Source organism: Lissotriton helveticus, chromosome 4_1 (assembly GCF_964261635.1).
Source record: "Lissotriton helveticus chromosome 4_1, aLisHel1.1, whole genome shotgun sequence".
Classification (NCBI taxonomy): Eukaryota; Metazoa; Chordata; class Amphibia; order Caudata; family Salamandridae; genus Lissotriton; species Lissotriton helveticus.
In genome coordinates this window covers 1,175,187,501-1,175,213,872 of record NC_136063.1, presented here as the reverse complement: position 1 = coordinate 1,175,213,872, position 26,372 = coordinate 1,175,187,501, and the positions used below count along the sequence as shown (strand labels likewise).

The 26,372-nt window shown below is 45.3% G+C and overlaps 1 protein-coding gene across 2 annotated transcripts in view; it reads left to right on the top strand.

Annotated features, from left to right (window-relative positions):
* PIGN (phosphatidylinositol glycan anchor biosynthesis class N) overlaps positions 1–26,372 on the top strand; it is a 1,090,233-nt gene that overhangs the window by 263,448 nt on the left and 800,413 nt on the right. For both annotated transcript variants that reach the window (XM_078687755.1, XM_078687756.1), the window contains one exon: positions 19,035–19,159. In XM_078687755.1, the coding sequence (XP_078543881.1) occupies positions 19,035–19,159 (125 nt within the window). The remainder of the gene's footprint in view (positions 1–19,034; positions 19,160–26,372) is intronic.

Sequence of the window (26,372 nt, the reverse complement as noted above, 5' to 3'; positions counted from 1 at the left end):
AGTTTCCTATCCTGAGGATTTGTGATAGCATCTAAATATTGCTTAAAGCACCTTCCAGTTTAAACTCCATGACGTAATAAAAAAATACCATATTGCCATTTTTTTCACTTATTCTGGGCACTTCCACTCCATGTCCTACTCAGTACTTTTTGCAAGTTACATGCTTTGATATCTGCATTCATCTGGCAGAAAATATATACATTATTACAGTTCCCTCGTGGAAAGAGGTGGGTTTGGGGTGGTGGGGTGTCTTACCTTCCTATAGGGCTTCCATCAGTAAAAGTTTTCCTTCACAATATGTTGAAATCACGACTTTTTCTTTGATAGTTTTTATTCAATCAGGGCAGCATCATACTCTCTTTAAATTTGGTAACCCACTATTTTTCAAACAGATCAAGCTCAAGACCCTCGCTGTTTTCTCTGCGGAGATATTAAAACGTTTTTGAAACTCCCGCCACTACATGCTACAAGCCCACTTTCAGGACATAGTGATATGCCTGAGATTTTCCATGACTTATTTTGGAACTTGTGACAGGAGAATATAATCTGGTTTAATGGCGACTTCTCTGCAGGCGCTCAAGTAGAATCATTTGATCAAATTAAACAAAAAGTAGGTTTTCCTGTACACTTTTCTCGGATATCTGCTGATCAAAGATGCTCTCTCTAAACACATTGCAAGCGGCATATAAACAGTGTTACAGAACTCACACAAAATGTTTTTTTTGCAGGCTCTAACTGGGCATCTATAATATATTGATGGAAGATCGATATGATGATTTATTGTGATGGGAGGAAAAAAGGGGTAGATGGGCTAGCACACCCAACAATTCTGCTTATAGTAAGCTTGCTCTTGCGGATGTGCACTTTATTTTAGTAGCAATCAAATTAATGATCGGGTAGTGATGGTTACTGGATCTCATCTATTTTGTCATGTGCCTCTGTGTTTGTAAATAGAAACTGCAAGGCATATTTTTTAATGTGGTGCTATATGGTACACATGCATCATGCTACCCTAAATGCATAATTCACTTTGGCCAAACCTCCGTGTTAATATGGGAAAACAAGTACTCCCTAAAACAATGGACATAGAATGGTTTCCACCCTTCATATCACTTTGTGGATCCCATAGTTAGACGACAAGAGCCAAATGTTTGTTCAATGAAGCCTGTATTTCATTCAGGAAATACACAGCTGAATCCTAGGATATATCGTGACCTATTACTCGCCCCCCTACAGGACTATTACTACTCGACCAACATTTTAGCCTTGAAAAAGTCACCAGTGTGACGAAACACGTGTCTGCTGTTTTCCTGAATGAAATACAAGCTTCAATTAACAAACATTTGGCTTTTGTTCTCTAACTGTTGGATAGATGAATTGATATGAAGGGTGGAAACACTATGTTAATTGTTTTAGGCAGTGCTTGGGTACTTGTTTTTATCAAATTAAAGATGTTAAAATTTTGTATTCTCCTTGACTTTTAAGTTAACTCAGCTATAATAATAAAGTGGAGGACGCTTGATCAGGGAACTGTCCAGGATATGCAGTACCAAAGGCTGATATGGTACATAGGGTTGCAATATGCAGACTCTTACAGCCTTATAGGGCCAAGATCTTTATGGTTCTCAATTTTGAGACATTGGTAACTATAGGCCAAGCCTAATATTTTCTTTTGCAATTATCGGACCCAATAATGCTGTACTGATTTACATGAGCTCGTAATTAAATTGAAGTAAAAGCACAATTTGCTGCGTTTTGTGTTTTTGAAGCAACAGAGTACCATCATTGAGGTATTCACATTAGACTTCTTTAGTGCTGATTGCTAAATGTGGTAAGTTTGACATGGATTCAACCCTGATTGTAGGTGTCTTATTGATAGCAATAAATTGAAATGCTCCTGGCTGAACAAGGTTGAAGAAACTGGAAATTATTTTCCAGCATTGGTTCAGGTGTGTATCCATATAGAAGTAATTGAGATTTAAAAAAATATATATTGTATAAGAATATGAATCAAATAGAAATAATGAATCAATCAAAAAACATTTTAATTGTACAATCAAATATCCCAGCAAGAAACAAATCGAGGTTGAACCTTTAAGGAAATGGGTCGAAAGATAGGGAGAAATGGATACAAAAGAGACTCAGTTCCTTCTCTGTATAACTTTCTTTTGGAGACCCATGAGCACCAAAGGAGTTTTGTAATAAACATAGTGTGAAATGAAGGTCCCAATTGTATATATTGTACAAAACGCATTCGTAAAATTATTACAAACTGTAACTTGTAACACTGAGAAGAAAAATAGTTTTTTTACATGCCTATGATTTGTGGGTAAAGCGCATTTACATTCACAATTAGTATTCAGTTTTCAAGGTGTCTGCTGTTAAAATAATATAACAGTATTTTAAAGATAACAGAACAGAATTTATGAAGAACTTTTCCTCAGCACCTCTATAACCGACTGAGATATTGAGAAGGTTTGCCAGATAGCAGGATCCGAAGAGGTAGGCGTCTTTGTAAATGCTGCAGTCAATCTTGCATTTAATCCTCCCATATATGGAAAGCCAATGTAGATCTGTGAGGATAGGTGAGATGTGGAGGCTGCTCATTTAAGGACTTTCTTGATAAGGACTAGTGAGGACTGGGGAGGTACATCCAGGTGGTATTGCTGAATTCACGTTGGGAGATGAGTAGAACATCTGCACACTGGCGTAACAAAGGTTGAGGAGGCCCCCCCTTCAAGGTACATGAAGGGGCCCCCACTCCGTTTATAATATGGAGCTCCAAGGCCTGAGTACTGTGCTGAGGGGGGCCCCCTGAGGGGGGCCCCACACCACGGAGGCTGAAGGGGCCTGTGTTACTCCAGCGCATCTGCAGCAGTTTCAGTCATGTAGGTGTGCGAAGTTGTTGTGACCTTTATGATGAAGAGCAGTTCAGAATTGACTGATTCAATGATTGTGTGTGGATGAGGAACAATGTGGCAACCAGTGTAAATTCAAGTGAAGGAGCGACTCTGTTAACTTTGAATTCACTGATCACAACTGTGGTCTGCACTGTTTGCATGAATAGGGGTAGTCACCCCGCCCCTAGGGTTCTCTGTCTCTGCTTGTTTTTGTCTGTCTCAAGCAGTGCTTCCAGCGACACTCGTGCAGCGTGCAAAGTTCCAACTCACTGGCAGCCATTTTCCCTCTCTCTCAGCCCGGCCATTTTGTACCTCCTAGTATATGAACCAAAACCTATTAGAAACAGAAGAGGCACTTGCTGCTCTTCTATGGCATGATTACATAGGCAGTGCTAGATACATTTAAACAGATGCCGTATGGGCCTTGTGGGTCATTGATATTGAAAGAGGACTTGTATGTTTTTGTGTGTGTGTTTTTTTCCCTCTCATTGTCTTCTTTCCTCTGGTCTGGCTGTCTCCCTATCCTGTTAGTTCAGACCAAAGTGAGCTATGGCCCCTGGGTGCCTAGAGGCGGATAGTGCCTCCGAATTTCCCCCGTGTCCCTTGCCTGAATTATTGCCTGCTTCCCTGAATTCACATTGGTCATAGCCTGCTCCATCATACTCATGCATAGTCACCTCGTGCTTCTCACTCTCTGGCATGCCTTAGCTGGCCCTAGGGGAACATATGGAGCTTTGCACTCATTAATCCCTGGTTCTACGACCCCATTTGCCTGCAATTGTTGTCTCTCACTCAACAGCTGTCAGAAGCCCTGTCATGGCTTCTAAAAAATTAAGACCTATCCATACAAGTTTGGAGCCATCGGTCCATTACGCTTATACAATTAATTACCCGCCGAAACCTATCAAAAAAGCATCTAAAAACTTCAAGCACAGACTCCTAAAAACCCCAGAAACCCTCATTTCGGATCCCTACTTTTCCATAAGAAATGATGAGACAATAACGGATCTTATCTTCTTTACTAAAATATGTGCTAAATGGAGGGTGGCATTTTACTCACTGCTACAAATTACCACATCCAAGAAGACCCCACATGGGCTTAGACTTATGGTTGCCCCCTCGCCTACCTACGAAGTTGAAGCAACCATCTCCCTTTATAACAATTGGACTATCCTTATTCAGTCATCTGCCCAAACCTGGTTATATTTGACACCATCTTCCTCATCATCAAGAACTCAATGTCTAGCAACGAAACCTTGCCTTCCCATGGTCCCCCTATTTCCTCTGGCCACCCCCGAAATCCACAAAATTTAGCCGCTCATAACCTCGGCATCTCAGATGACCCTTCCCCTTCCCTTCTTTGCTCCGCTATAAGGACCTTTGTACTAAATACCAACTCTTCTTTGACATTAGTTGGACCAGAATCCCTCTCCTCCCATCCCCTAATTAGTCAACATTCTCCCCTCTCTCCTAGAGCAACCAGGTCTGAGGCACTTAGCCCCCTATGGCACATCTTCCCCCTTCTACACCCCGACCCCAACGCACATCATTGCGGACACTCCTGCAGTGCTCATGCCTGTCCCCTTAGTCACTCCAGTGTCACGTCCATATCCTTTTCCCCTACCCAGGCCAGCAACATGACTCATAGGACCGTTGTACATCTTCTTAACCAGGTGCTCTTCTTCCCACCTCATGATGCACTTCACATCTCTACCTCGCCTCCTCATCTCTCTAACCTCTCCTCCCCTTGACCACCACCCCATAGCTCCTCTCCCCAAGTACCAGGAACCCGCTCACACACAGCTTTTAAATCTAGACTGGACGAGATCTCACTTGCCCTTCAACAACTCAAGGCAGATTTTCAAAGCCTTTTACATCTTACCTCTGAGCTATCTGAGAATCAGAAGTCTAGTGGACCCTCGAAGACTGAGTGCCTCAACTACACAAATCCCTCTAAAAATTGCCCAAGGCTCTCTTCGCATCCCTTACCCACTGTGACCTCATCACAAGGGGCCCTTACACACCACAAATGGGAAACCTCTCCCCTACTTAATGGCACCTCTCGGCCTTAACGAGTTAAAGACCCACTTCAAGATAAGGATATTATTACCTTTCTTCTCTCTTATGACCCATCTTATGCTGTTAACACAGAGAATTTGTGCCAAATCGAAGCAATCCACTCTGACCCGTTTGGAGAACCTTCGGTAAACTCTAGATCCTTAAATAAGAACAACCTCACTCATGTCCCCATCACTACTCCTCACTTAAATAATCCCAAATCACAGCTTAAATGCTGATGACATTGCTGCCCTCATCCTTGCTTATGATCCAGACATTCTAGTGTTGACTGAAACTGGGCTTAACAATTTTTCTGCCCCCATTATCGACATACTAGTGCCCCTTTACTTTGATATCATCAGGCTAGATAGATCAGGTGGACAAGGTGGAGGCATCGCTTGTATACATCATACCAATCTATCAGTTAGACCACAGCACACAGATTCCTTGTTGTCATGCGAATACCTGTGCTTCAAGGTATCATGCAACAATAGGCAATATTGCAAATTCCCCGCGCTCTACCATCCTCCACTAGGCAATCTTCTTTCCTAGAACAGATCATGGAAATCATCTCATCGAACGTGATGTGTCATGGCCCCTAGCTCTTCCTTGGAGACTTTAACCTCCATTGGAATGACATAAATGACTCATCAGACAATAGTCTCAAATCTTTCCTAGCAGACCTCCAACCTCACTCAAATATGCGACAGCCCAACTCACATCAAGGGTCTACCTTAGATCTGGTCATTGGTAAGATCAACTACATTCATCTTGAAGCTATCGCCCCCTGTGACTCGACGGAGCACCATTGAATCTCCTTCCTCGTTACAGAATCGGCATAAACAAATAAAGCTCAGCTAAAGAAACCCAGGCATTGGCAAAGAAGTCTTAGAAACATTAACCTATATGATTTGACCTCCCGCATTGATAACAGCCTGCCCCCCCTTCTGTATATGTCTGATATCAGCGATCTTACAGATCACTATAAACGCTTCATGACTAACATCTTAGACTCAATGGCAACCCTACAGCTAAAACGATTACCCTCCAAAATCTCCAAACCCTGGTATAATGGTAGCTTAAATACTGAAAGAAGAAATATGAGACTAGCGGAACGTTTGTGGAGATCCTCTCCCTCCCTTGACCATCTCCCTCAGCTGAGATCTCTGAGAAATATACACAACAAACGCATGAGACGCTCTAAAGCTAGTTACTTCAGAAAGCAACTAGAGCAAGCCAAGAACCGGCCAAATAAATTGTTTGAATGCATTTAGCTTAAGTCAAACATCCAACCCAACCACCTCTCATGGAAATCTTTTTGCAGCCTAATTATGAGTAATTTGCTACCTTCTTCCAGGAAAAGACAACAAAGCTTAAACTGGAACTCCAGGCAACTTTAGAGAACTTCCTGTCTCCTATCCTCCCTCCTGATCTGGGGTGCCCCCTCCCATTCTGGTTCTCCCCCCAAAAACAATGCTTCTTGGATCATATTCCAAACCATGGACGAAAGCACCATTCGCAAAAATCTGGCCACTCTTAAACCATCCAACCATTTCAGCGATCCCTAGCCATCGCATCTCTTCAATGAGATCAGATCATTCATACTCCCTCTTTGGACGAAGATAATTAACGCCTCTCTACTTCAATGTACGGTTCTGGAGTGCCTTAAATCGGGGCTGGTCACCCCATCCTTAAAAACCGATGGCAGACTATACTAACCTTAACAATTTTCAGCCAATTTCAAACATTCCGACTCTGGCTAATCTCTTAGAGAAATGCATACACATCCCGCTATGTAGCTACATTGAACAATTCCAATTGCTGGACCAATTCCAATCGGGCTTCTGTCAGGGTCATAAGTCGGAATCCTCTCTTACCCACATTGTTGATGATGCTCTATGAATGCTGGACCTAAATGAATTGTGCCTTTTTGATCCTCCTTGACCTATTGTCAGCTTTGATACAGTCAAACATGATACCCTTATCGAGCTACTGGAGCATAAGATGGGGCTATCAGCAACTGTGCTAAACTGGTTCTCCTCATTCCTACACGGTAGAACACAAAGACTCAAGGTGAATCAGGCATTGTCGAAACCTCCTTCATTCACTCTGGGGGTGCCACAAGGGTCCACGCTTTCGCCCACCCTCTTCAACTTGTTCATGGAGCCTCTAACAAAAATCCTGAAATTGTCCAACATCCATTATCACATGTATGCTGATGACACTCAACTGTACTTGAATGTCTCCGTCACCGGGGAGATCAGGTTCCTCTACTCAACTCTTCAGGAAACGCAAAGCTGGTTGACTCAATCACTTGAAACCAAACACTCTCCAGACATTGAAGAATGGATGTGTCAACTAACAGCTTTCAACTTCACTCCAAACATCATTGATTGCTTAAGCTCTCTGGGAATAATGCTAGGTAAGCATCTGAACATGCAAAAGCATATTAGTGCTCTCATCAAAGGTGCAAACTTCCAACTGAGAATTTCCAAGGTCAATTAAACTGTTCCTACCCCACAATGACTTCTAGATTGCTGTGCAAGCCCTAGTGATCTCTAAACTGGATTATGGTAGAGTGGCCTTCCTAGGATGGTACGGGGCCACTTAGAGCCTCTCTCAACTATGCTGCAAGGCTCATTACAGGCTCCAAACACTATCATCACATTAAGCCTGAATTGAAATCACCTAAATGGCTCCCGTATGAAGCAAGGATACATCTTAAAATTGCATGCATGGGCGGAGGTGGTCTGAAGGCCGAAGTTGGGCTAGAGGGCACACTGGACTGGAGGTGGGTCATCCCAATAACCGTCAATGTTGGAATGCTGTGCTTTTGACACTGTAAGCTAATTCTGCTCTTTCACTGCTCTAAGGATGTGTATTATGGTGGAATTGTTTTTCTTTCAATAAAAAGATGTTTAAAAAAAAAAATTGCATGCATGACCCATAAAGATTTACATTTCAACACTCCAATATATCTTGCATAGCTCTCTGGGGTCTCTAGATCCTCTAGAGGCTCTAGCACTTTACTGCTAAAACCACCAAAATTCCATGAAAAGAAAACTTACAATTGAGCATTCTCGGGTATTTCACCAAGAATTTGGAACTCCTTGCCACCTGAAATAAGACTTAACAATTCCAAGGCTTCCTTCAAAAGGGAAGTTAAAGAGATGCTGATGAAGAAATTTCTGGGCTAGGTCCCAATCACCCTAGGACGCGTATGTTAGAGATAGGGTGTTCAAAGAGATTCGGGGCGCTCATGTAAAATGTACACAACAACTTATTAGTGAACCTACAATATCATCAGATTTGCTATATCCTGCTGTGCCTTCAGAAAAGTAGAGTGTACACCCAATCCCTCCTAATTAATCAATCAAAGATTGAATACAAAAATGTAACGATTTCCTGAAGCACAAGCTAAATCATATATAAATTAACAGTACAACAGTATACAAATGGATCTCCATTAATTGTGCTTGTCTTGTTTCTTTATTTCTTTCACTTGATCCCAATCTTCCACTCCCTTATGCCAACGCGTTTCGTCGTCACTGGGTGTGTACCCACGACTTCCTCAGGGCTTTTGTATCTTTTGGACGCCAATTAACTTTTGCTCGCAACTAAGTGAAGAGGTTGCCTTCCATTAGGGTTATAGACTCCCCTTCCAAATTATGATTTCCGTATATTCCACTTAAAGCCATATACATCCGCCGTAGATTTATTAATTTAAATTCCTGCTTCAAAAGAATCCTCCTTTAAAAAAGTCCTTCAAGATTCAGAAGTGTATATGGAGATATTTGTAATACTCAGATTCTCTGTCTCTTTTGACAATGTTGGAAGTACGAAACCAATCCTCTCATTTATGACAACAGGTCCCTGCAGCACCGGTATACCTGAAAATGCTATGCGCTCGGCGTCCCTCGCCGATAATCTGTCTCTCTTAAATAGTGCCGAAAGTACGGAACCAATCCTTCCGCCTATACAACAGGTCCCTGCAGTACGGGTAAACCTGTAATTGCTAATCACTCGGCGTCCCACGATATCCAGAGACCGGTCTAGTTTACACTTGTTATTTATCAATCTGTTATGTTTATTGTGATCTGTTATGTTAATTTCTTGTTCTGATTGTGATATGGTTTCCACTGCTTGTACCTTCTTAACTGCCAATATGTAAAGCGCTCTGACACCCAGATGTGGTCTTGGTTGGTCTAAATAAAACTTTTTTAATAATAAAAATAAATAAAATATAACTGGATGAGAATACGTTCTGTTTTCTAGGGATTAAACGGCTAAACAATTGTCCTACATCTAGGAATGCAGGTCACGAAAGCTGTGATGGTAGGAGTAAATGTCAAGTATGGATGACGTCTTAATTTTGAGTTCACTGTTATCTGCATAATGATGGATGGCAGACACTTTTTTCCCTTCGAGCACCAAATGTGCGGGCTCAAGAGACAGATAAAATAGAGAGGGGGGGCTAGTATACTTAAAAAACTCTTACCCTTGTCAGATGTGTTTTCACCAATCTCTACCAAATGATAACAATTTGTTTAAAAGGAGTGTAGAAAACCATTTGACTCTCTAGAGCTCGTATTTGCCTATGATGTTCAATAATATCAAAGAACACTGATAGGTCAAGTAGAATGAGTTGATAGAAGCTATTGTCTTCCTGTATGATGAATAGCATCTTATATATTTGGAGTTTCAGTTTCTGCGCTAAATCTGGCACAAAGACCAGTTTGGTTTTAAGCCAATATAGATTATTTGGTGACATTAGAGATTAGTTGGTTGGTGATCCACCTTTTAATTGTGTTTCCTAACTAAGGCAGTTGGAGATGGGTCTGAAGTTGGAGAGGAGATTTGGGTAGATGTCTATTTATGTCACAATAGGAACAATTTGGCACTTTTTAGCAGATCAAGGAGCATACTTTGTGAAAGTAAATGATTGGTCAGGTAGCCCCTTGTGTGATCGGATAGATGGAATCATTCCTGGGATGGCTGGCAGGGATAATATCATTGGAGCAGTTGTTGAGACCAAGGTGTTTATTTAATGTAATATCACTGTCAATAGTGGAAAATGAGCCCCAACTGTTGTTGGTGCTAGACAAACTCTAGTTGGTGTGTGGCACAATTGTGTCCATGAAGGTTGGTTCAACAATTGAACTTGGAGATTGAGGAGTGTGTTGAAGTAAAAGAGTAGTGTTTCTGGCAGGGCTGGGAGAAATGGCAGCTTGATCCTCAATAACGCTTGATTTGGTGATGCTAATAGCTTTTATGTGAATTTCTCTTCTTTCATTATAAAGTTAAGTTGTTAGGATGAACCCACTTGGTTATGAACAGCAAAATAACAACTGATGCAGGAGTGGCAAGAGTTGAAGACTGCAGTCCTACTTCTGGAGATGTGGTCTTAGCAAAGCAGCATGGCACTTTATACTTCTGTGTTCATATTGTATTACGCAATAAGGTCCCCCAGCACATTTTCTGTTTAATTGCCTGGCACAACTCTCTATTTCAACCCACGGAGAAACCACTTCCCCTAAACTCCACCAACTTTGGTGGTGTTCCCTTCCTATAGGTAGGTTAGACAGGAAATCCTCCTGCCCTTGACAGAAGTAAAATGCCAATTGTATCTGCGGTGAGAATTGTCCATGAAAATGTTTTTGAATATCCACAAACTTACAGCTTTGTGGGTGTTCACCAACTCTGAAATGACCACTCCCTGGCCATGTTGGAGATTCCATCCCATTATTGAGTATAATATTATATGTGAATAAGTCAATTTTCACTAGAAAATGATTCCCTTCTGACTACAAATTATGACATTTTGCTAATTAATTATTTTATGATCGCACCTAAGTTCAACTTAGGTGTACAACTGCCTTTGTGAGTTTTGCCCTGGGACAGCTTCAGTCTTAAAACCTGAACTTAATTAGGTTCCTTAGATTGAAACACTCATCCGGTGGAGTCAGCAGATGCACTGTGCAGGCAGCATCCCTCGCAGACGTATTGTTCTCCACATAAAAGCAGTTGAATATTAAGGTTTTGTGTAACCAATCCATCCCAACATGATTCAGCTATTCTGATGGCACCTAGAAGCTCTCGTGAAATATTGCACATTTTCACATAAAACAAGTAAACATTTTGATTGCTGCTCTTTTGTTATATTCCTTATGTTTTTTACATCTAGGCTCCTTAGCAAAGCAGGTTAGAATTCAGACAGTTGGGGGCGTGGCCAACCAGGCAGCGAAATGGCCGCTCTGTGAGTGAGCTCCGCCGGCTACACTGTGAAATCCTTCTATAATCCTTCTACGTGACCTAGAAGTGCTTCACCATTGCAGCCAATTGGTAGAGGACGCTTACCTCCACCTCCGACCTGAATTTGGGGTACGCTGGTCGCCGCCGGACACAGTTACAGCCTCCCGTACCTTGGGCGACCTGCACTGCGTGGGAGACCCGCGCCTGTGGAGCCGCCGCTGGGCGGCACTTCCAACTGCGCGCCGGTGTTTGGAGGGCCCTCCGGAGCCCGGGCGGAGACACTGTACGGACCACGGAGCCACTGAACCGACCCTTGCGCACACTGCCGGTGAGTCGCGGCTGGGCTGGGAAGCGGACGAGCCCCAGGCGTGTCCCCATTGCTCTGGGCGGGCGGCCGCTGTGCATCTGTGAGACGACGGAGGGAGCGAGCCTGCGGTGAGCCCGCCATTTTGACGGCGGTTTGGCTGCGATGATTCGCGCGGCGGCTGGGGTCTGGGCCTGCTCCCGCAGATAAGTGGCTGTGTCGTTGTGAACTGACGGGTGGAAGGTGGGACCCCCCGGACATAGCCCTCTGAGCCTGAACACTACACCCCCTGCTGCAGCTTGGGCCCGAGCCTACCGCACTACCTCCTTCTCCCTGTGGCTGAGCCTGACGTCCTGGAACTGCTAATTGCCTTGTGAGGGCCCTGCGTGGTGACACACTACTGGAGGCCGTAGGTCTGCTATTGCGCGAGAGGGCTTCGCTGGAACCGCCATTTTGGAAGCTGGGAGCGCCCGCCTGAGCCCGGGCAGTAGTTCTATCACCCCCTATCTGCCCGCGCTGATCTGCGGACGGACGTACATGGGCTAGATGGCCTGGCTGAGCTGGGTGCACTACGCTCCTGTAACACCTGAAACCTACAGCTGCTCTGCTTCTCGCTGCGCGTGCCACCTCGAGGCCCTTTCCGCTGTGTGTCCCCTCACGCGCCACTCCCTTCATTGCAAGATGGGGAAAAATGATGCGAGGCAGCCCAAGATCACATTTGAGCAAAAACGCCCTGACAAACCAAATTCGGTGGATCACGATGCGGGCACGTCGGTGTCGCAGGGTTCAGGCGCGGACATGGACTTCGGGGCACTGATGATGGAAGTCCGTGCGAGCCTCAAAAGTATTGACACTAAACTGGATGCAATGTCCTCCCAACTGGAATCGGTTAAAACCAAAGTAGATGCCCATGAGACGAGGCTGGATTGCTTGGAGAACAGACATACTGAATGCTGCGAATTTCAGCAACACTCTAAACAGCACATCACTAATATCGAAAAAGAACTGGAATCCCTGCGAGCCAAGACGGATGATTTAGAGGCGCGCTCCAGGAGGTCGAATGTCCGCATCACGGGAATTCCCGAGACAGACAACACTGGCAAGATGGAGGTGTTTGTTGCGGATCTCCTCCACGAACTCTTCGACCCACACCTCTCACAGGTATTCACGGTTGAACGAGCACACAGATCGCTTGGGAAGGTTCCGGCACCGGGCACGCCGCCCCGTCCCATTCTTGCTAAACTGCTTAACTTCCAGGACAGAGACCTCATACTACGCCTCGCCAGGGAGAAGGGTAAGATTACACATAAGGGTAATAACATCTCATTTTACCCTGACTTTACCCCCCTGGTCCAAGCGGCATGAAAAGAGTTCCTGCCAGCTAAGAAAATTTTGCTGCAAGCTAACATCAAATACGCACTCTTGTATCCAGCTAAACTGAGGGTAATTCATGAACACACCTCACACTTTTTTACGGACGCCAAATCAGCACTGAAGTTTGCGAAACACATTAGTGGGCCTGGGGCGAGGCGAAAGTCGCCGAGACTTGATAACGACTCTGACCGCCTAAGTGATAATGACTAATAAGCTGGCATTGTGACACTGTGGGGCTCTCTATCCCATTTCTACAGTCTTGCTTAACTGCTCTTGTCCCCAGCGTTCACCCTACTGCCATGTATACCTTACCTGGAGGGGAGGGTGGGTTCCGAATTGCTACCCTGCTGCGTTGATGAGACTGTTGGGGCACAGGGTTTTTTTTTTTTTCTAGTGTTCTGCTGTGCAATCCTGTTGCGGCCCTCTGTAATGATAACTGTTTAGGTCATGGAGATTCTAACTTGAATGTAGCCACCCTGTGAAAACGGGGTTGTAAGCCTGGAGCGCCACGCCTCAAGGGGTGTCTCCCACTGTTTGAGTGTCTAGTTTGTGGACACGATATGGGTTTCGATTGTTGGGCTTCGTCACGACCTGATTGGGGGGTTGGTGAGGGTGGGGGGTGGCGGGGGGGGGGGTTGAGTTGTTTGCTAATTGTTCATTGTTGGTGCTTTAGAGGATACGATCAGATTGATGACTCACATACAACCTTACTACACTCAAATTGGGATGGGACGTTTGGTGGGGCGGGGGCGGGTGTCGGACCGACAGGTGATGTTCTAAATGTAAGGCGACATGGGGAGTGTTAGGCTGTGGACTTGGAACATTAGAGGCCTGGGGGATCATAAGAAGGCCAGATTAATGCATGGCATGCTCGCTAGGCATAATGTTGACATATGTTTTCTACAGGAGACCCATGTAAATTCTACTCCTTCGTCTAGATTGAAGCACTCGAGATGGTCACAGGTGTATTCTGCGATTTATTCCAACTATGCTAGAGGTGTAGCGATACTCATTCGCAGAGGCCTGGACTGGCGCGAGCATGACGTTATACTGTGATGGGGAGGGCAGATATGTCATTGTGCATGGTTCTCTACAAGGCAGACCTCTAATACTTGCTGCCATTTATGGCCCAAATGTAGATGACCCAGAGTTTTTTAGAAATGTCTGGGCCCGGATCATGATGTTAGATTGCCCGCATATAGTCCTAGGGGGTGATTTTAATGTTCGACTGAATGATGCTTTAGAACGGAGAGGTGTGGGCAGGCCTACACACACTGGGGCTCGACAGTCAATACTGGATGTGATGGAGGAGGGGTTGCTATCTGACGTGTGGAGAGCTAGGCATCCAGTCGACGCTGTGGGTACATGCATAACCAGCCATCATGCAGCCTGGTCCCGACTGGACTACTGGCTGGTATCGCCGGCCGTGGCATCGTGGACACTTGACACATCCATACAAGCTAGATCTCTCTCTGACCACGCCCCCTGCCAGCTGGACTTGAGGTTACCCGGGGTCCCTAAACAAGCGTTTGCCTGGCGACTGCCCCCCCATGCCCTCACTGACACTGTTTTCACAGAGGAAATCCGAGCAGATATTGTGCATTATTTTGAAGAAAATGAGGGTTCGACGTCCACGGTAGCTACAGTGTGGGACGCTTTTAAGGCAGTGATCCGCGGCCAATGTATTGCTAGGCAAACCGGGGTGCTGCGATCAATACGTCTGTCTCTAACTAAACTTGAATCAGAGCTACGTGAACTTGACCTGACATTCTGCCGGGATCCATCTCCGGAAACGGCAGGCCGGATGAAGGCAAAATTGCTCGCCTTTAATGAGGAAGCTCAACGTGAGGTTGCCTTCCTGGGCAAGCAAGCTGAGGCCCGTAGATACGGTGAGGGGGACAGGACAGACCAAGCAGGACTCTAGCGCGAATGATAGCTCCTCGCACACACTCTCACTACATACACTCCATCAAAAATGGTGAAGGGAAGATGGTTGTTGGCCAGGAAGGAGTGCTAGACACATTTGCTGCATTCTACAGGCCCTTATACACCTCCAGGCAGCCCACGGTCCCTGACTCGCTGGAAGCCTTCCTAGACTCCATTGCCATTGTCTGGTTCAATGACTTCCACCGCCAGTATATGGATGTCCCCATCACTGTCCAGGATATAGCTCAGGTGATTAAAAGCATGCCTGCAAGCAAGGCCCCAGGCCCAGACGGCCTGACTACGGCCTTTTATAAGGCGTATGCCGAGGAATTGGCCCCCAAACTTCATTCAGTCTTTGTTGAAGCCCTAGAGTTAGGTTCCCTACCCGAGTCAATGCGCGAAGCTTTAATTATAACGCTGCTCAAACCAGATAAGGACAGCCAGGTCCTCGACTCATACCGTCCCCTCTCTTTTTTTTTTTTTTTTTTTTTTTGAGTTCAACACTGCTTTATTGGGTATGATGGTAAAGAGTACACAGCTGTTCGTGCCTACAACCCGGAGGCCGGCAGCGTAGACTACGTGATAATACACAGCCTTGTAGCCGGCATCCCTGAGGCCCGGAGGCGTAGCGTATGCACGAACAAGGGGTACAGCACAGTCAGTGTTGCTCGGCACTTGAAGGATGGGCCGCAGTAGAACAGTGGTTTCAGAAGCAACAGTCAGTATTGTAACATTAAAAACAAATAGAACTCCCCAACCATAAAGAAACTCAGAGGCAATTCAGTCATCTACGGAAGTCGGTGGGTATGAAATCAATAAAGCATCAGCAAAAGGCAGAAACTCTTATGACAGAACAGCAGCATTGTGGTACAGTCAATTCTCGAGCCAATGAAGCCTCCAACAGTGATAAGCGCAGTGACGTGGAATGTAAATGTGGTACAGAAGGGTAAAGTTGTGTGGGTGTGTCTGTTGAGATGTCAGAGGGAGGGCGGCCTGACCGGCGGTGAAAGGGAAAAAGGGGGATAGCCACCTGCAGGAAGAGGGGTTCCAGCACCCAGGGCCAAGTGGTGTACCAGATGTCGAACAGTGTATCCCAACACAAAGACAGTAGGTCCCGGTTAACATTGCCCAACATGAGTAGTATATAGGGGGTCAGGATCAGTGGTCGATGTGAGGGTCGGAGGACACATCATCGGTCAACACCAGGGGCATCGTCAGAGGCGCCATCCTCATTGGATCGTGTTAGAAGATATGTCACCAGTGGACCCCATATATCTTTAGGTCGGCTGGATATAGGTAACAGCTCAGTAAACGTGGTGTATTGGTCTTGACAATGGGTCAGATCTGCCAGCCATTCCTTGAACTTGGGCGCCCTGCCCCGGCCCCACCGACAGGCCACGCGCCGTTTGGCCAGCAGCAGTGCAGTGTCAATGAATTTTCGGCATGTACTAGGGACCTGCGGCGTATATCCGAGAATTGTCACCAAGGGGTCCATGGGCACCTTGGTGCCAGTCATGTCCTCGAGGGCACCCGACACTTGCTGCCAGTATAGTGACACCTGAGGGCACTCCCAGGCAAGATGCAACACATCCGCATGAGCTGCATGACAACGCGTGCAGCGATCATCCTCTGCCAGACCAAATCTATGCTTTTTTACTGGCGTATAGTACATCCGCTGTAGGAATTTGTAATGTATGATTTTCAATCTGCTGCTGGCAGATATGCGGGAGGTGAGCGCACAACAGTATAACCATTGTTCGTCCGTGATGTCAGTGGCCAGCTCAGCGGACCAGTGCGTCCGTGCACTAGAGTCCGGCATCATGGCCGCGCTCCTAAGTTGGCGATAGAGGCCAGAGACCAAATGAGTCCCGTTTTGGGAACATAGCAAGAAATGAAGGGGAGGTAGAGCCTCAGGTTCATTAGGGAAAGAAGGTAAGATGTCCCTCAACCCCGCACGTAGTCGCACATAATAAAACAAGTCTAAGGGAGTGCGGGCAAGTGCCGCGAAGAAAAGGTCTGCCGTCTTGAAGCTCCCGTCAGCAAACAAGTCGCCCCAGCAGGAGACATTGATCTTTGCACAGAGGTTACGAAAACCCCGTTCCCACAGTAGGGTGAGATTAGGGTGGTAGGTAAGCGGCAGTTTCGGTGAGTAGGGTAGGGGGCAGGACAAACGTTTCGCTATCCGGCGCCATGTATCCATTGTGCATGATACCGAGGTGTTCGGCGTGGTGATGGACGATTCCGGACAATGGAGTAGTCCACTTAGTGGAAGGGGGTGTACTATCCAGTCTTCTACCGCTATATGTGGCATAAATGGCGTGGGAGCCATCCAGTGGTAAGCGTAGTGCGCCTGCGCACATAGATAATACTCCAGAAAATCAGGGATGTCAAAGCCCCCTTTATCATAGGGTAGAGTAAGCGTGGACCATTTAAGCCGGGGGTGCTTGCCTCCCCAAAAAAGCCTACACACTTCCATCTTCAGTGTCTTAAAGAAAAAGGCGCCCGGGTAGTAGGGAATGTTAAGGAAGAGGTAGAGAAAACGGGGGAGAATAACCATTTTGATAAGGGATGCTCTGCCAGCCATGGAAAGCGGCAGGGTGATCCAACGATCCACAGTGGAGGTCAGCTTGGTGATAGCCACTCCATAATTAGATTGCAGTGTCTCTTCCCTATCCCGGGATATACGGATTCCCAGGTATCGGAGATCCGTCCGGCACCACTCCAATGGGTAGTCAAGAGGAAAGTCCTCCACCGCAGCCGTCAAGGGGAAGAGTTGGGATTTAGACCAGTTAATGTGCACCCCTGACATCCCGCCAAACATGATGAATTCCCTGAGTAAGGGATTCAGGTGTATCTCGGGGTGTTTAACATATATGGTAATGTCGTCAGCATAAAGGGATACGTCGATTTGTCGCTGTAGGCACTGTATCGCCCCGTCTCGATGTAGTTGACGCAAGCGACAGGCGAGAGGCTCAACCGCTATGGCAAATAGTAAGGGAGAAAGTGGACAGCCCTGGCGCGTGCCTCTGGTGATGTCAATAGGTTGCGACAGGCGACCGTTGATCAATATTCTCGCCGTGGGATGAGTATAAAGCAGACGAACCCAACGAACTCCTTTATGCTAAGAGACAGGTGGCGGTGCACTGGGGTAGGCGAGCGCTGCCTTCGTTTGCTGCATGGGTTCGGGATGTGACATACGGCAACACACAGCTTGAGTGCTACTGGGAATTGATGCCTACCGCTTCCAGGCCTAGAGACATCTGGGAGCCCTTCACGCTGTGGACGCGTGAGCCTGCATCCTCTCCTGACTCTACACAATCGTTACCAGACGCGATATCGGATGATATGGGATGATCCCTCTTTTCCAGCAGCTGTACTCCGCTGCGACAGTGGGTCCTGGCTACATCTGATGTGAGCGCTATAGCTATGATGGGGTCCTGCGTGTAGCTTTGCGCCTGTGCATGTCCGGGTTCTGTTCCGCCTCTCCCGTCATCTGTGCCTTCTCCCCCCCTGCAAGAGTGGGCCTCTCTTCTTCCCCTGCGCTGACATGGTCCCCTTTGCTGCATGGACTTCTGCTTATGCCGGTCCGTTCGCTCTGCTTCGCCCCGCCCAAAGGCACTGCTCCTTCCCTACACCCGTCCTTTTGCCCGATTGTAGTTTTCCTCCTCTGCACCAGAGTTAGGTTCTGTTACTGTTTTTTTATTTTTTAGGGAGAGGGAGGGGGAGGGGGGTGGAGGGAAAGAAAATGGTGGATAGACATTGCTTGATTTGAAATGTGATGCTTTCCGATCCTAGGACAATTGAATATGTACAGTTCACCTGTTCTCCTTTTCCTTGTCAACTGACTGCTGCATGTCTATCTACCGGAAAATTGTAAACACTTTTGATTTTTTACTGTTGCATACGCTCACTGTCGATGCGCCTGGGATGCTGCTGCTGTTAGTTCTTTGCATGCTGTGGTCTATATCACATCCCTAATGTCGAACTATTGCTTGATGGCGGCCGGCCTCAGGGTTGTTGGCGTGACGCTGTGTGACTGCACTTTGTTCTCAATAAAAAAAAATTAAAAAAAAGAATTCAGACAGTTAGACACAAGGGGTCCTTGTTATTACAATTCTGGCATTCTTGTAATGAAATGTACTTCACAACATTTTGCAGTACTGAAAACTCACTTCTACAGGTTTAATATGATTACAAGGTTTGTTTTCACTTCCATCTAGGACTTCTTTCACTCTGCTAAAAGCAACCAGACATTATTCTCCAAACTGAATGAGGATAAGATTGTCTTCTTCTTACATCTGCTGGGATTAGACACAAATGGGCACGCCCACCGGCCCTACTCAAGGTAATCAAAGGTTCTTTTTTTACTTTTAAAACGTCATTAAAGATGTTGTTGCCAACTAAAGTCTTGTAAAATGCATGTCAGGTTTTCCATAAACTAGTGTCACTCTGTAATCAAAGGTCTCTGGAAAGGGTTTTGAGGGGCACAAGGAGAGGAAAATGTGTCAATGATATGCTTCAAGAGTAAAAAAAAAACACTTTTGTTGAAAACTTTGCTGTTAAGGGTATGTGCTCATTATATGTTGCAATACCAGGGGAACTTAAAAGACACTGCAATATTCAGGATCTGTATCCAGCCTCAAACGTGCTCTTCCACACGTTGCATACTATCAGACATGGGAGAAGAGGAATCACTTGGCGATATCGGTCCTTTCTACAATACATGAATACCAGAGGAGGTAGATTTTATTGCACAGTTAATTAAAACTCACAATTTAAAATACATTGTTAAAAGAAAAAAGTGGTTGCTGACGGAAATAAAAGTATAAGTATCAAAAGTTAAAATGATTCAGTGGGTCAACTTCTTCTGCATTCGGGCCGTAAGTTTGAAAGATGCCCTAGGACATGTTTCCGGCTATTAGGCAGGTATTTCTTTTTGTGCCTCCTTGATTCTCTTTGCCACTGCATCAAGAAATTTTGTGGTTCTGCAGTTTAGTTGGATCTCGCTTGGGTTGAAGCACAGTTTAACTGCCTGTCGGCACGACCTGACCCCCTCCTGGTTCCATTTTACACGTAGTAGTGTTCTCCTTATGTCCATTAAGCTGGGACAAATACATATTATGTGGGTTAGGTCTTCAGGTCCTGCCCCGCAGAGACGGCAGGTTTGATCTTTATGGTTCCTTTCCCATGGCGCCCATTGAGGGAGGATCGGTAGTACGCCTAGTCGGAATTTTAAGAATTTCTCCTTTGTCTTTTGCTTGAAGCCGTGGTCTAAGTATGCTTGTGGTTTGAGGGTTTTATAGTCGTTTAAGACTATCCAGCCATGGGCTCTTTTTGCCAGAGTTTCTTTGTCTTCAAGTAGCGATACTATTTTTGTTGTTTTTGTTACTTGCTTTTTAAAACTTTTGTGATCTACTGAGCTGTTCCAGAGGCCGGTCAGTTCTAGGCTTTCTAGTGATTGCATCAAGTACTCTCTAGCATGTGATCGTTCACGTCTTTGCAGTTCAGTCCAGAGGTGGTTGTTTAGGGTGCCAGGCTCTCCGTTTCTGATCTTGTGCCAACATTTTATAAAGCTGCCCCTTCTTTCCACCATTTGCTTTTGTATCCCAAATTCGAGACAAATTTGTGCTGGTGAGACATAATTAGGAAGCTGAAAGAGTGACCTGTAGGTTTTGATGATCACTTTGTCTAGTGTCTGTGCATCCTTTCCTAGGGTTGATTCGCTCCCGTATGTTAATGTTGGTTGGAGACGAGCTCTCAGTACTTGTAGGAAGGGATCGAGCGTGTGGTCTGGCAGAATCTTCTTAAGGGGTTTCATTGCGAGATAACTCATGGTTCCTTTTTGGTAAAGTGTCTCTAGTTGGGGTTTGAATAACCCTCTGCTGTCCACCAGAACACCCAGGTACTTGTAGCACATCACTTGGTCCAGTTTGTGGCCATCCAAGAACCAGCTGTTCTTCCTGGTCCTATTGTTGTTCACTGCCATGGTTCTTGTTTTTTTTAAGTTTATGGTTAGGCAGTTACAATGTGAAAATGAGCTGGTGGTGTTTATGAGATGTTGAAGGCCTATTGGGGTGCGGCTTATTAGAACAAGGTCGTCGGCATAAAGGAGATTGGTCAGCGTGATGTCCCCCAACCGGGGCGCGTGCGAGTTGGTTTTATCCAATTTCTCTGGGAGGTCTGCCAGGTAAAGGTTGAATAAGGTGGGGGCTAGGACGCACCCTTGTTTTAGGCCATTATAGGTGTTGATTCGCTTTGAGAGGTGTGTCCCTTTTCCCAGCTTGATCCTGACCCAGGTGTTGGTGTGGAGTAGGATAAGTTGTTTCAAGAGCAGTTCTGGAATCCCCCATTTTTTAAGTTTTTGCCATAGTTTGCCCCGGTCCACATGGTCAAACGCTGAGCTATAGTCAATGAAGCATAGGAACAGTGGGGTTTTTCCTAGTTTTGCCGCATCTGTTAGTAACGACAGAGCCATGATGTTGGTGGTTGTTCCCTGCCCTCTACAGAATCCTGTTTGGGTTGGTGGGATTATGTGCTCTGTCTCCGCCCACTGTGTCAGTTCTTCTAGTAATATGCCGGCATAGAACTTTGCCTCTATGTCCAAAAGGGCTATCAGCCGATAGTTGCCTGGGTTGCTCCTGTCTCCTTGCTTGTAAATTGGACTTATGATGGAGCCTTTCCAGGATTCCGGGCATGCTTCTAGTTTCAGTATGCTAGTAAAAAGTGGAACTAGTGTGTTGCTCCAGAACTCGATATCGTGCTTAAATATTGACGGTGGAATCCCATTAGGACCCGGGGCTCCCTCCGTTTTCCCCTTCTTTATTTGAGTTTTTAGCCGGGTGGCGGATATTTTGATGTCATAATCAGTGTTGGGTGTTGGGGTGCTGTTATCCTTTTCTCCCCTTGCCATCTTTTCGTTGACTAGTGATCTTTTGCCTTCTGCTACGTTACTGAGCCCTTTTTCTACCTTTATTGCTGCTCTGTCCTCTTTGCTGTGGTCTCTTTTATTTGCTGACGAGGCTGTGGGTGTATCTTCGTTTGGTTTGTTAAAATGATTATGCAGGTAGTCTGCCCAGGCTGGCTCTGCTATGTATGAGCTTATCCCTTGGTGCCCTGGGTGTTGCAAGCTATGAATTGTTTTCCAAAAGTTGGCGCTGTTCTTTAGTTTGGAATCGTGCTTTATTTTTGCCCATAGTTCGTCGTTCGCTTGCCTTTTGTTTTCCCAAATTGCTTTTTTAAAGCTTACTTTTAGACCATGTAGGGTGTGTTGTAGAGGTTCTTTTATGGGCTTTATTCGTAGTTGTTTTAGGGTGTGCTTTATGTCCCTTTTAAGGGGTTTTATCTCCGGTGTGGATGTCTTTCTTAGTGTGTTCATCGGGGGTTTGCCTTTTGGTGTCCTTGATTTGGTTGCGTATTTTATCCCGAGGGCCTTAGTGAACCCTTCCCAGGCCTCTTTTTCGTTTGCAGCCATGTGGCCTTGCTGTAGTATCACCTGCACGTCGGTGAACAGAACTTCGATGTTATTTTGTTTAAGTCTGATGCGTTTGAAGTCTGTTGTGTACTCATTACCTATAGTTGCACTGGGTCCGTTAGGGTTCTCACTAGGGGTTTTTAAAACGATTTCTTGCGGCAGATGGTCGCTTTGATCACTGGTGCCTAGTTGGATGATCTAATGCTGTCGAAGAAAGAGAGGGTTACAACTGTGTAGTCTAGGTAAGTGGAGGTTGTGGAAGTATGATAGGTCGATGCTGGAGGGGTATCTTCTTTAAACCGGCCGTTCAGTGCCCTCAGGTTTAGTTGCTCTAAATCTTTTAATAATTGCTTTGAGCACTTTGTTTGTTTGATCGCCTGCACTTGTGCTTGCGGTGGGATTTCCCAGGCTCTATTGAGTTCTTGTGCGAGTTCCTCGTCCTCTGTGCTTCCAAATAGAAAGAGGTTAAAATCTCCTGCCAAGATTAGGTCGTCGGCGTCCCCCTCATCCAAGATTCTTGCTGTTTCCCTAACCAGCTCTCTTGTGCCCCTCTGCTTGTGTTTCGGGTGTATATAAGAGTTAATTATTACGAGGTGGTGGTCGTGCTTCATTGGGTTGATTGTAATATTTGCCGCCTGTATCATGTTTGGGGCTATGGTTTTAGTTTTGATTTCCTTCATTGTTCCTATTGTGAGTACGGAGGCAAGGATCGTCAATCCTCCTGAGCTGTGTCCAAACGATGAGGACCTGGTTGCTGGGACAGTTTGCGTCGTATATCCTTCCAGGGCTATCTCTTCTGTTTCCCAGGTTTCTTGCAATAATATTATATCAAATGACCTTAGATATTTTGATGTTTCCTCATCTTCCAATTTGTCAGTCAGTCCGTTGATGTTCCAGATGCATATTCTAAGGGTGGTCATGTTTCCGAGTTCCCGGGGCTTTGCTAGGCACTCTTGTCACTGCTCACCTTTGTTTGTTATTGTACGTAGTATCATACCTGAGTTCAGGGTTGGTGGTTTTGTTAGTCCCGCTTCCATGTGTAGAGGCCTCCCTAGGTGGTCCGGTGTCTGACTGAGTGCTCCTCTCAATATTGATGTAGCTTTGGGACGTTGTTCTGTTGCGCTTTCGATTAAAAACGGTGTTGGGTAGAATGGTCTTCTTCCTGGTTCTAGTTTTATTCCCCACTGTGCAAATTTGTTCAGTTTTCCTAATATGCGATCGACCAGGTCATTCGATGACCATGTTGTCTTAGTTGTTTCTGATTTATTCTGTGCCAGAGCCGGTTGAAATTCAAGTTCGAGTAGGTCGGTTGAGGAAATGCCCTCCAGGCCTTCAAGTGAGTTGATCAATTTTATTATGTTCCCTCTGTTTAGGACGTCCATTCTGCCTCTGGATTTGTACTCTGGGTGAAATAGTAGTATATCTGTCTTGTTGGATTGAGTAGCACATGGTTCTTTGGCTGCGGTTTGTGCGGGATCGTTTATCCTGTTGGAAAGTTGGTCACAGTTGTGTTCTATTTTAACTGTTGTTTCCCTTGGTTTGCAGTGAGCCTGATCCTGCTCGGTCACCAGCGAGCTATTGTTTTGTGGTGTGGGGATGTGACCCCTGAATGTGCTAAGATCATCGGTCTTTTGCTTAGGGCTTAGCCACTGTTGGGTGTTATGTGTGTTTATCTCCTCCTTGTGCACAGAGTGTTCAGTGGTTTTTACTGATGCTTCTGTTGTATGGGGTTTATTAGACGTTCCAGAGGTCCTAGCAGGGGACCCATTTGTTCCCGAGGACAGTCTGTTGCTATCAAAGGTGGGCTGTTTTGTCGCCTTGTACTGGGGTACGGTCTCTTCTTGTTCTTCTTGATGATCGAGCTCCCTTGGTTGCCTTTCCTGTTCTTGGATGTTGACTGTCGTTTTCCTGTTCCTACCTTTCCTTTTGTGTTTTCGACGAGCTCGTGAATTTGTGGGCTCTACTGTGCTGTCGGTTTCAGAAGGTAGAAGGGTTGCCGGAGGGTTTGTTGGTCTCGTTTTGCTTGTGAAGGACAGATCTTCCCATGTTGGGGCGGCTTGTTCTCTGGTTTTAGCAGTTTGCCATTTGGTTGCTGGTCATTGTTCTCATGTCCCTCTGTATGTGGTCCTGTTGGAGCTGATGCCATCTTTGGTTTCAGGTCGTCCAAGAGGTTTTCTAGCATTGTTGGTAGCGTAGATAATTTGTTTATTATTGGGGAACAATCACATTCTGTTTTTGCTGAAAGTTCTACTGCTTCCTGTCCCCTTTTTATAAGGCCATTTAGATCACCTAGTTTCCGTTCGATCCCGGCGGTGAACTTGGCTAGTGTTTGAATACAGATCCACTCCAGTTGCGAAATAAATGGGAGATAGCCGTACAATAATATGTTACTGATAAAGACTGGTACAAAATCCTCGAATATCCGCATAAGAACTCGAGAACTACCTGGTTCAAATGTATTCAATTTCACAAATTTTGTAGATCCTACCATAGTCCACGTAGACTTCATCCGATTTATCCCACAGTGTCAGATTCTTCGCTTCGATGCCATTCCCCACAAGCTGATATTATCTAGTGATTTTAAGAGCTGATCTGAATTGCAGCAATATTGGGATGATGTACTCACTGATATCACACTGGTTACAGAACTCATAGATATTGTAAACTTATACCACTGTGTATTGGGCATCTTCCCTCGGGTGAAAAAAATAATAAAAAGGTCACCACAAGAATCACAGACACTGCATTGCTGTTTGCTAGGATATCTCCGGCCCCCTTATAGAATCAACTTGGATAGAAGAGGTCATGAAGTGGCTGCAGGCAGAGGCACAGCTCTCTGTAGAGGAGAAAAACGAGGTTTGCGTAAGATGTTGAGACTTACGGCTTCATGAGTTCTCAGAGTCTTTCAAAATTGACACTAGGCCCTTTCAAAATTGACACTAGGCACCGTTGAGTCCCACATGTCCTTTCTATTTGTCTAGTTAAAACTGGCATGAACACCATCAGGTGATTCAGTCTTACATTTCCATGCTCCCCCCTCAAGATGTCCCTATTGGTCGAATGGCGCCCCTTCTACACACCTGGATTTTTCCTAACCACTCCCCTCCCCTTTCCTTCCTTCCTTATTCCATTGAAACCTCTCCTTTGACTTTATGAAGGATTTTATGACTCTTTGGTTTGCTCCTATTTCACTAGGCCTTCATTAACGGGAACCTTTCTTTTATGTCATAGATATGGTCTGGTCGATACCTTTAAGGGCAGTGGGACTCTAATGGCTTGGGGGCGGTACAGGGAGTTAACGGGTTGTTGGATGTTACGTAGCCTGTGTGTATCAATGTAACAGGAAGTTATTGCAGCAAGGGCTAATGTCCATCGTCGTATGCCACTCTAAATTGTATTGACCTCTGAATAAATCTTGTGTTAATAAGTCAATTCAGGCACTGTGTATATACTGAGCTGTGCCTTTTATGCAAAATAGGTTATAAAATAAATAAATATTTTAAGAAAAAAATAGAGGGAATGTTAAAGTTAAAAATGAAAAAGATCTGTAACATCATCAATATCAGGCAGCTCTTCTGCTCACATAAGGGTGTGCAAAGCTTTTCCTAGAAGAGCGCCCTGGGGTTTTCTAAGAAACCTTGCAAGGTTAGCAACCTTGAAAATATTAGCAACGTTTAAATTGCAAAAAAATAAAAAATCAGCAAAGTAGATTTTGCACAAAAATGTGCAAGAACTTGTATTAAGTGGGACAATTCTAGGATAACAAGTTTTTTGCCATAACATTTTTATGCAAGGAAATGTTGCAACAACCTATTTAATGTTGGTAAACCTTACAGACAAAATTTAAATATCGGTCATCACTAATGGCGAATGCCTCTTTTACTGAAGCCACTCCAGAATTTTTGCTTGAGTTACAACAGCCCGATACAGAAAACAGTCCATTTGATTTATTTAAGCTCATAATAGCTTTATTTTTCAATAAGGCATTTACTTTCAGAAATAAAAAATCGGTGCAGTGAAAGATCTATGTGTTTAAGTCTAACAGTAATAACTAATTTATCATGTTCAATTGTGTGTATCGTATGTG